The sequence below is a fragment of the Balaenoptera ricei genome, chromosome 15, assembly GCF_028023285.1.
Source record: "Balaenoptera ricei isolate mBalRic1 chromosome 15, mBalRic1.hap2, whole genome shotgun sequence".
NCBI classification, from domain to species: Eukaryota; Metazoa; Chordata; class Mammalia; order Artiodactyla; family Balaenopteridae; genus Balaenoptera; species Balaenoptera ricei.
Window position 1 is genome coordinate 24,049,546 of NC_082653.1, and position 11,482 is coordinate 24,061,027.

General features: G+C 49.4%; 1 protein-coding gene across 1 annotated transcript; it reads left to right on the forward strand.

Annotated features, from left to right (window-relative positions):
• Positions 1-7,245: 7,245 nt before the first annotated feature.
• GDF5 (growth differentiation factor 5) lies at positions 7,246-10,953 on the forward strand. Its single transcript, XM_059897512.1, has 2 exons — positions 7,246-7,870; positions 10,079-10,953. Exons 1-2 carry the CDS (start codon positions 7,246-7,248, stop codon positions 10,951-10,953), a joined length of 1,500 nt encoding a protein of 499 aa, XP_059753495.1.
• The last annotated feature ends 529 nt before the right edge of the window (positions 10,954-11,482 follow it).

The window sequence follows — 11,482 nt, forward strand, 5'->3', positions numbered from 1 at the left end:
GTGCCATTTGCTCACCACCGTTCAGGGCTTGGGCAGTAAAAAGATGTATAGGGACAGCTCCCATAGGACTGGGTCCTCTCTTTCCTCAAAAAAATGAGCCCTTAGACTTCCCTGGTGGTCCAGTGGTTAAGACTCCGGGCTTCCACTACAGGGGCCACAGGTTCAATCCCTGGTGGGGGAACTGAGATCCTACATGCCATGCAGTGTGGCCAAAAAAAAAAAAAAAAAAGTTAAAAAGAAAATAAGCCCTTAATTATATTCTAACCTGAGACTCTATCTGCTGCCTCAGGTGACACAGAAACTAAACTCTAAGAATCTGGACAGGAACCAGGTGGAGGGACATGGCAGGAAGAACGTCGGGCTTGGAGGCAGACACACTCAACTGAGTTTGAACTCCCGGCTCTGCCTTGTGTTTTGAGCAACCCGCCTCCCCTCTCTGAGCCTCAAATTCCTCCGCTGCAAATGGGGATAATAATACTTATCTATTAGAGTTTTTACGTGCAAAGTGGGAGATAAAGTAGATGAATGGAGGGAGGAGTGGAAGGAGTCCAGCAGGAATCTGAGGTTTCTGAGCTCAAGAATGACAATAAGGTTTCCAGGTCCCTAACTATTAACAGTGGTTACCTCTAGGTGGAGAGATTGGGGAGCGGCTTCTTTTAATTTAACACCCTTTGGTATTGTTTCAATTTTATTTTTTTTACAATGAAAATTATTTAAGTTTGTAATTTAAATATATTCAGTATAGAAATCATACTTCAATAAAAAGGTTTTTTTCAAAGCTTATATTGCATAGAAAGGCATCCAGGAGACTGATAGAAGTGGTTGTTTCTGAGAAGGTCTGGAAAACTGGGGGTCTGGGGTGGGAGGGGGACTTCCTGTGTATTCTCTTGTACTGTCTGAACTTTTTTTCATCATGAATTTGTATTACCTTTCTTTCTAATATGCATTACTTTTTAAATATTTTAAAAACATTTTTTAAATATTAAGAAGTTTTAAAATAAAAATACTTTAAGTAAAGAATAAAAGTGAAAATGTGTGGTTGCTTTGTTTGTGCACCACACCTGCAACAGGCAGAAACACACATACACCCACATGCAGTTTCCAGATTATAGTATCTGCAGGGAGTGGGATGGACCGACCTTGCTGGAGCACCCACATGCTCTGATAAGGTGCAGTTCCCGAGGAGCTCAGCTGGGGGAACAATTGAAAGCTTGGCGGAGAAGATCCCAGAGGAGTGGCAGCTCCTGGGAAGTTTAAAACAACATAAACCGGAATGATGATGGGGATGGGGGGGAGGATTAGGTGGCTCTGCTCCTGCTGGGGCTCTCTGGGCTCCCTGAATGGGGATGGCCCATGCCCCACAGGTTATAAAAAGCACAGATGGAGGTCCAGGGGCTGCAGGCCCTCCTCCCAGGCAATCCCTTTCATATAAGGTGATGCCAGGAAAGATCAATCCTTCCTTGCTGTGGGGAAGAGCACTGGATTCAGAGTCATGAGTTTGGGTTGAGTCCTACCGTGATCATTTCTGGTTGCGTGGCCTTGTGTCGATCACTTAACTCCTCTGAGACTCAATTTCCTCATTTGTGAACAAGGACAATATTAACAATTGACTTTTTTTTTAAACCATAATTTATGGAGTACCTACTATATGATAGCTACTGAAAGAAAGGTGCTCTACATATGTAAATACATTTAGTTCTTATAAGCAGTCTGTGAAGAGGATATTTTTATTCTAATTTTACAGGTAAAGAAACAGGTTCAGAGAAGTGATTTTTTAAAAGATATCAATAATAGGTAACATTTATGTAGAGCTTACTTTGCATAAAACACTGTTCTAAGAACTTACAACAAAAATTTGTAACAACCTTGAGGCAGGTATATTATTATTAGCCTCACTTTGTATATGAGGAAACTGAGGCACAGAAAGTTTAAATAATTGGCCTGAGATTACTCAGCTGGTAAATTAGGGAGCCAGGACTTGAAGGCAGGTAGTCCAGCTCTTAATCATTATGTTAGACAAATCTCCTGCTTAAAACTCTGCACTAAAATTCCCACTGCACTAAACATAAAATCCAACTTCCTTTCTCTGGTTTCCAAGGCCATACTCAATGTGGTCCTGGCATGATCTGACCTCATCTATCACCTCCCCCATGCTCACTCTGCTTCAGTCACACCAGCTTCTCCCAGGTTCCTCCGATATGCCAAGCACATTCATGCCACAGGGCCTTTGCATTTGCTGTTCCCTACACCAGGAATGATCTTCTCCTAGACCTTTGTACAGTTCATTCCCTCACTACATCTAGATCTCTGCTCAAACATCACCCCCTCAAAGAGACATTCCTATCTAAAATAGACATCCCTTTGACCCTGCTTAATTTTTCTTCACGGCACTTAGAATTCTCTGAAATTATACATTTGTTTGCTTGTTTGTCTGTCTTTTTCACCAGAATGTGAGCACAGACTTGGTAGTCCACTGTTAGATACAGTGCTTAGGCCCAGGATGTAACACACGGTAGACACTCAGTGTATAGTTGATGGATAATTAAGTACGTAAATGAATGAATACCCAAGGTCACCCAGTTGGTTAGTGGCAGAGCCAGGACACAAACCAAGTTGTTTGATCCTGGAACCCATACTCTTAGCCAGCTCTAGCCCATGCTGAACTGACTCCGAGAATTAGGAGATTCAGATAGCATAAAGAATGTGAAGCCACTTTGAAAATTCCTAAGTGCTTGAAAAATGATGTTGCTGCTGCTGCTGCTGATGATGATTCAGTTACGTGCTCATCTGTGAAATGGGTATAAAAAATACTCTGGCCTGCCGACTTTAAGAGGATGTTTTGTGGAATGCCTGTGAGATGGATAAGGAAACATGTAAAAAAGTTAAAGGCTCTACACGGTAGAAAGGACTGTAAAGGTTGTTTCCGTGCCAGTGGCTTCCCAAGACTCCCATCTTCTACCTCGAGTTTGACATTAATATTACTGACAGGAGAGGGGGAGGTAGGGGGACATGGGGGGGGGGTGGGCAAGGGACTCTCCGTCCCAGTAATTAAACATGTTGGGACTGAAGTGCTGCCAGCGGCAGCATCTGGTTGCAATTACCAGAGGGGACCGAAGTGATTAGTCACCTTTATAGTGAGAGCCAGGCCAGTCCCCTGGGCTCCTCCCTGGAGAGGGCCTTCTAAGCAAGCCCGGAGTCCCCTTCCCCGACTCCCACCCCATTTCTGCAGTTCTCTGGTCCTCAAATAATAGCCCTCCATGTAGACTCCTCCATGTTCCCAAAGTCCCAGCCCACTGGATGAGACCTTGACTAAAAGCCAAGAATACCATAATTGCCCCCACCACTCTTTCACTTTTCGTGTTTCTAGAAGCTAGGTTAGGATTCTTTGGTATAAAATGTGTCAGAGCGGGAATTAGGCTTAAAAAGTAATTTAACCTTTCTGAACTTTAGTTTCTTCATCTGCAAAATCAGGGTACTGAGAGTACCTTCATCATAGGGTTCTTGTGAAGATAAATAAGATAAAAATGCAGTGCGATACAAAGGCCAGAGTCTAGTTTACTCCAGTATATGCTCAATAAATAGCAACTCTTATTATTTGCCAGGTACCAGGCTAATCACTTATTTTTTTTAATGAATTTATTTATTTTATTTATTTATTTTTGGCTGCATGGGGTCTTTGTTGCTGTGTGTAGGCTTTCTCTAGTTGCAGCGAGAGGGGGCTACTTTTCGCTGCAGTGTGTGGGCTTCTCATTGCGGTGGCTTCTCTTGTTGCAGAGCACGGGCTCTGGGTGTGCAAGCTTCAGTAGTTGTAGCATGCGGGGTCAGTAGTTGCAGCGCACGGGCTTAGTTGCTCCGCGGCACGTGGGATCTTCCCGGACCAGGACTCGAACCCGTGTCCCCTGCATTGGCAGGCGGATTCTTAACCACTGTGCCACCAGGGAAGCCCAGGCTAATCACTTTTTATAATTTATTTAATTGAATCCCCACAAACACCCTGTGAGGTAGGTACTGTCATGATTCCTGTTCAGAGTTTCAAAGAGGTTTAGAGGCTTCCAAAGATCATATAATATACTAAACTATATAGCAGAACTAGAACTCAAAACCAGGCCTGTTTGTCTCCAAGAGTCCTTACTCTTTATCAAACCATGTTCAAGGACATCTTGATTGTTTGATTTATTTTTGTTCATTTGTTTGTTTGTTTATTTTGGCCACGCGGCTTGCAGGATTTTAGTTCCCCTGACCAGGGATTGAACCCGGGCCCCTGGCAGTGAGAGCGTGGAGTCCTAACCACTGGACCGCCAGAGAATTCCTGATTTTTTTGATTTATTCATCCCTTCATTTATTCACTCACTCAGGCTTACAAAGTACCTAATTCGTGGCAAGGCAAGAATCTCTCCCTTTCAGGAACTCAGAGTCCAGCAGGGAAGGCACGACATGTCTGCAAGTAACTATACCTTAAAGTAGAAAATGATGGCTTTTGTATATAAGGGCCGGTTAGAGATTCATTCATCCATACGACACACTGAGAACCCGCTATGTGCTGGGCCCTGTGCCCAGCCCTGGGAATAATTGAAAGATAAATATGGTGCCGTCTAGTCATAATCTCATGGGGGAGACAGGTATGTAAATAAATTATTACTGCTATAAGGAATTACGTTATGATTTTTTAAATATGAAAAAAGTACACAGAGTAGAAGAAATGAACTGTGTCTGAGACAGGGGGGCAGAGGCAGAACTGGATAATCTTGGAGCTGCCAAAATGGAAAGGGGCACAGAAAATGTGTGATGGCAAATCAGGAGTGTGTATTTTCTGGTGAATGAGGGAAGGCTTCATGGAGGAGAGGGCACATGAGTTGGCACTTTTCAATGGGCAGCTTTTAGAGAGAGGGAGGGTTGGAACAGAGAGATCCGGGAGGCCTAGAAGCCAGTTATAAGGGAATTATATTAGGACAGACCGTGAGGAGGACTGAGACAGTGAGGCGGTGGGGATGGAGAGGATGAAGGAACCCCAGAGATGACTGCTTAAGTGGACAAGTCAAAAGGGAAGCCAAGTGTTGTGAATCTGGGCAACCGGAGGGATAGTAAGGAATTCAGCTCTTCCTTAAAGCTCCCCCTGAAGAGTGTCTGGTGGTGTATTGATCCTTTGAGATGGGGAGGTGGAGCTCTCCTGGGGTTTCTGACCTAGGAGCACCAGATGAAGCTTGAAATGGCCAAGTTATGCAGCTGTGCTCTGAAGATCAGCAAGGATCTGGACGTATCACCATGAAAAGGCTGGTCGAGCACCTGGACACCCGGCTGTGAGTTTCATCTTCTTTCATTCATCAGATGCTTACTGAGCTTCTACTCTGTGACAGGTTGTGCTGGGAAACCAATCTGGTGAACTTAGAGTACGAACAGATCTCTATCGGGCAGGCTCAAAGAATCTCGGATTAAGAAGGAAGCCTACCTGAGTGCTTCTACTGCTGCTATACCTCTCACAGTGTGACAAGTGTTGTAGCAAAACGTTCAAGAAGGGGTAATTGGCTCTGTCTGGGGATCTGGGAAGGCTTCCTGGAGGAGGTGAAACTTTTTTTTTTCCGGCTGCTTTGGGTCTTCGTTGCTGCACGTGGGCTTTCTCAAGTTGCGGCGAGCGGGGCTACTCTTCGTTGCAGTGCGCGGGCTTCTCATTGCGGTGGCTTCTCTTGTTGCAGAGCACGGGCTCTAGGCGCGTGGGCTTCAGTAGTTGTGGCTCGCGGGCTCTAGAGCGCAGGCTCAGTAGCTGTGGCGTACGGACTTAGTTGCTCCGTGGCATGTGGGATCCTCCCGGACCAGGGCTCTAACCCGTGCCCCCTGGATTGGCAGGCGGATTCTTAACCAGGGAAGGAGGAGGTAAATTTTCAGCTGAAGCTCTCAGTATGAGGAGGACTTCCTCCTGTTTTGGGAGTGAAAGGAGGGTATTCCAGGTAAAGAGAACAGTTTTCCCCCATGAGTCCAGCTGGAATTGAGACTTCTTCCAGAACTACCAGAAAAGCACTGTGTGGGAAATCATTTTTCCAGCCTCCTGCAGGGGCCGCTGCTGCCCCAGGCTGGGGCTGCCCCCTCTGGACTCAGCCAGTCCCTCCCAACAAAACTGAGTTTGTCTTTGCTGGGGTGGCAGTGAGGTACACTCTGGACCTGCCTCCATCTAAGGAGTGGGCTCAGGGCGGCAGCGCCCCTAAAGCCTGAGGTAACAATCTGAGTTCAGTCAACGGCATTTGTGGGGAGGGGTGTAGTGGGTACTGATATTTTTCTGTCTCTGGGTCACCACAAGTTTAATAAAATAAAAGAAACTGTGGGTAAATGCTGCCATCTGTACTGCCCACCCCCCAACAAAAAATCAGGTCCCAGACTAGACGCAAAGGTTGCTTTAAAAACACCCCAAGGACTTAACTGAAAACCCACACTCCTCATGCTTCTGGGGCTTAAGATCCTTGAGTTCATTCCTCAGCATCTCTCCTCAGGAAGGTGGGGTGGGCTGCCCCGTGACGTGGAGGTAAAGACCCGTGAGTCTGCTCCGTGGGACTGAGAGGCAACCCCCCCCAAGCCTAGAAACCCCCCTCGGGGCTGTGTGCCAAGAGCCCCCGTGAGCCATGGCCTCAGAGGGCAGTGGTGATTTTTTTCACATAAATATATCGCACTTAAATGAGTTTAGACAGCATGACATCAGAGAGTAATTAAATTGGTTTGGGTTGGAATTCCGTTTCCAATTCCTGAGTTCAGGTTTGTAAAAGATTTTTCTGAGCACCTGCAGGCGTGTGTGTGTGTGTGTGTGTGTGTGTGTGTGTGTGTGTAAGTATTTTCACTGGAAAGGATTCAAAACTTAAAAAAAAAAAAAAAAAGAACTGGAGCACACAGGCAGCATTACGCCATTCTTCCTTCTTGGAAAAATCCCTCAGCCTTATACAAGTCTCCTTCAAGCCCTCAGTCAGTTGTGCAGGAGAAAGGGGGCGGTCGGCTTTCTCCTTTCAAGAACGAGTTATTTTCAGCTGCTGACTGGAGACGGTGCACGTCTGGATACGAGAGCATTTCCACTATGGGACTGGATACAAACACACACCCGGCAGACTTCAAGAGCCTCAGACTGAGGAGAAAGCCTTTCCTTCTGCTGCTACTGCTGCTGCCGCTGCTTTTGAGGGTCCACTCTTTTCATGGTTTTTCCTGCCAAACCAGAGGCACCTCCGCTGCTGCCACTGTTCTCTTTGGTGTCATTCAGCGGCTGGCCAGAGGATGAGACTCCCCAAAGTCCTCACTTTCTTGCTTTGGCACCTGGCTTGGCTGGACCTGGAATTCATCTGCACTGTGTTGGGTGCCCCTGACTTGGGCCAGAGACCCCAGGGGGCCAGGCCAGGATTGGCCAAAGCAGAAGCCAAGGAGAGGCCCCCTCTGGCCCAGAACATCTTCAGGCCGGGGGGTCACAGCTACGGTGGGGGGGCCACCAATGCCAGGGCAAAGGGGGGCACCGGGCAGACAGGAGCCCTGACACAGCCCAAGAAGGATGAATCCAAAAAGCTGCCCCCCAGATCGGGTGGCCCTGAACCCAAGCCAGGATACCCTCCCCAGACAAGGCAGGCTGCAACGCGGACTGTGACCCCAAAAGGACACCTTCCTGGGGGTAAGGCACCACCAAAGGCAGGATCTGTCCCCAGCCCCTTCCTGCTGAAGAAGGCCAGGGAGCCTGGGTCCCCTCGAGAGCCCAAGGAGCCATTCCGCCCGCCCCCCATCACGCCCCACGAATACATGCTCTCGCTGTACAGGACGCTGTCCGAGGCTGACAGAAAGGGAGGCAACAGCAGCGTGAAGTTGGAGGCTGGCCTGGCCAACACCATCACCAGCTTTATTGACAAAGGGCAAGGTGAGGGGGCGGGGTGGCAGGGGCACGGCTCAGAGGGAGGGGCATCTGCATGCATGGAGGGGGCTCTCAGAGCCCCGCCACTGCACTGGTGGGAGACGGTGTGTGCATCTGGCCTGGGTGGTGTCTGGGACTTGCCTCATACACTCCAGGTCCCAGGCTGCTGGCATGTCAGAGCTGGAGGGCACCTGGGGATCACCAAGTGCCATTCCTGCAAGGTGCAGAGGGGGTTACTGAAGCCTGGGAAGGAGACAAGACCTGCCTGTTGGTGGCAGAGTTGGGGACCAGACTCTAAGACTCTTGATTACCAGGCCATGCTTTGTGCTTATGTGAATTGGCCAGACTTTCCAGGCTGCAGGGGGTTGCAGGTTTTCTCAGATGGCAGAGAGAGAAATTAATCTCAGATACCCATGGTTCTCCCACTTTGCCTTCGGGCTGGGGGTCAGAGGGGACAGGATAGGTGACGACAGTAAATGAAGCATACTGGAGTTCTGGAACAACCTCTAGATATACGAGGTGGGGCAGGGTGGACAACAGACCTAGGGTCTAACTCACCGTGTGACCTTGGGAAAGCCCCTTCTCCCTTTGGGATCTCAGTTTCCCCATCAGTACAACCCTATGGAGGTTAGATTGGGTGATTTCTGAGAGCCTTTCAAATATGAAAACTTTTTGTCCTGTCCTAAACACACATCATTTTTATCATGAACCCAGGAGATGATCTGCTCCCCTCACTTCTCCCTCTGCCCACCCACATCTCTGTCTTGGCTTTTCCTCTCAACTTGCTGTGTGATCTCAGCAAGTCCCTTCCCCTCTTAGGGCCTCAGTTTCTCCATAAGTGTGAAGAGGGAGGTGGACCTGATTGCTAGAGTTGCTGGCAGCTCATACGTTCTGGTTCTGGGAGTCTTGGGACTTTGGCTGGCAGGGTGGGGGAAGGGTCAGAGAGAGGAAGAGGTTCCTCATTAGAGCTGGCCAGTGGGGGAACGACAGAGGGCGGGGGGAGGCGCAGAGGCAGCAGGTCTGGCTGAGGTTGGGGGAGGTGGCCTGGCTGCCTGCCCAGCCAGAGCAAGCTGTGACCCCTTGGGGAATCATAAAATAAGTCCCTGTGCCCCCCAGCTCTAAGGGAGCTTGGAGGGGGGAGATGGGGAGTTTAAAGGCCTAATTAGTCACCTTCTAGAGCGATATTATGAATGTTTCCCAATGGCAAATTGGTATTTAGGAAGGAGGGCGTGCTGATTCGGACATACTACTGAGCTTCTTATACACACACACACAGCCTTATATTTATACGTACATGCTGAATCACACACACACGTACACACGTGCACACACACCTTACATATATGCAAGGAATCTTCTTACATATATACAGACACATATACATACATATCCTTCAAATATTCACACAAGTCCAATCATACGTACATATAATATGTCACTCACATATGCATTACTTTTCATACTCACATGTGAACCGAATCATACATACACACACACACCAACTGTCATTCACACACACACACATTCACGTACCCAGCAGGGTAAGAAACATACACAACAAAATCATTAGACTGGGAAGCCAGGAAAATTGGATTATAGACCGACTTTTTTGTTAACTTGCTGTGTGACTTTAGGCAAGTCACTCCCCGTCTCTGTCCCTCATCCGTAAAACAAGAACACTAAGATCTTCTTTAAGGCATGGTATAGTAGAAGCAGCTCAGGATCCGGTGTAAAAAGTTCTAGGCTGGAGTTCCAGCTCTGCTTTTTCCCAGATGGGTGACCATGAGCAAGTTACTAACTTCTCTGAGCCTCAGGTTCCTCCCCTGGAAAAACAGGGGTCATTATAATGCCCGTTCCACCTATCTTACCAAAGAGAAATCATATTGGATAACAGATGGGAGAAGGGCAGGTAGAAGGCAGTTCTAAGGCTGATGGACCTCTGTTGTGCATCTCATTGACACAAACACCCAGAATCACTCAAATCAGCTACAGCCATATCTACAGATCAACAACCCTACTTGGTTGACTGTGTAGGAAGCTCCCTTATTTTGAAAAAGGCTCCCAGTGATTTGGGTCTTGGCCTCTGTCAGAGTGGGGAAGAGCTTAAATAATGTTCTCTCGAGGGAAGAAGAGCTGTGGTCCTTCCCTGAGGCCTTGAGGTGACCAGCTCCCCTGGTGAGGTTGCAGGGAATGACTTATGGGTGTTCTCTCTAGATGACCGAGGTCCTGCGGTCAGGAAGCAGAGGTACGTGTTTGACATTAGCGCCCTGGAGAAGGATGGGCTACTAGGGGCCGAGCTGCGGATCTTGCGGAAGAAGCCCTCGGACACAGCTAAGCCAGTGGCCCCTGGCAGTGGGCGAGCTGCCCAGCTGAAGCTGTCCAGCTGCCCCAGCGGCCGACAGCCGGCAGCCTTGCTGGATGTGCGTTCCGTGCCAGGCCTGGATGGATCTGGCTGGGAGGTGTTCAACATCTGGAAGCTCTTCCGAAACTTTAAGAACTCGGCCCAGCTGTGCCTGGAGCTGGAGGCCTGGGAACGGGGCCGGGCCGTGGACCTCCGTGGCCTGGGCTTTGACCGGGCTTCCCGGCAGGTCCATGAGAAGGCCCTGTTCCTGGTGTTTGGCCGCACCAAGAAGCGGGACCTGTTCTTTAATGAGATTAAGGCCCGCTCTGGCCAAGATGATAAGACCGTGTACGAGTACCTGTTCAGCCAGCGGCGAAAGAGGCGGGCCCCACTGGCCACGCGTCAGGGCAAGCGGCCCAGCAAGAACCCCAAGGCCCGCTGCAGTCGGAAGGCGCTGCATGTCAACTTCAAGGACATGGGCTGGGACGACTGGATTATCGCGCCCCTGGAGTACGAGGCCTTCCACTGTGAGGGGCTATGCGAGTTCCCCCTGCGCTCCCACCTGGAACCCACGAACCATGCAGTCATCCAGACCCTGATGAACTCCATGGACCCCGAGTCCACACCACCCACCTGCTGTGTGCCCACGCGGCTGAGTCCCATCAGCATCCTCTTCATTGACTCCGCCAACAACGTGGTCTATAAGCAGTACGAGGACATGGTCGTGGAGTCTTGTGGCTGCAGGTAGCAGCACTGGCCTCTGTCTTCCTGGGTGGTACATCCCAGGATGCTGGTCACAAGAGCCCCTCCACGCACTCCTGGAATCACAGAGGGGTCGGGAAGCTACAGCCAGGAGCATCTACACAGCCTGCGTGAAAGGGGATTTGAACAGCCTTGTTCGCTCTCAGAGTGGGAATTGGGCTGAAGGTCTCTTTCTATCCACAAGTCCCCCTGTCTGAGGATTTCTGCCCTTCTGCTGCTCTGACTGGCAGGGACAGGCCCAGGGAGACAGACTCTGAATGGAACTGAGACCCAGGAGGCCTTGTTTTCCATTGAGACTCAGCCCGCCACCTCTCCTTACCTGGACCTTCTCGACCTCTGGACTCTCCAGGGAGGGCTCTCCTTGGGAGAGGCACAGGTGCCACCTCCTCCTTGAATCACCATTGTGCTTGGTGACTTTCTGCCCCCGGGGCAGATGGATGCTGATTGGGCAGGGGTGGGAAAGAGGGGGAGTGGGTTTGGGCAGGGGTGAGGAGTGTGAGGCTCTTAGACTGTTA

Excerpts from the sequence above, each read along its gene's own strand:
- GDF5 (XM_059897512.1), top strand. The coding sequence starts at position 7,246 with ATGAGACTCCCCAAAGTCCTCACTTTCTTGCTTTGGCACCTGGCTTGG. Across the intron at positions 7,871-10,078 it reads CTTTATTGACAAAGGGCAAG|ATGACCGAGGTCCTGCGGTC; the intron begins GTGAGGGGGCGG and ends TGTTCTCTCTAG.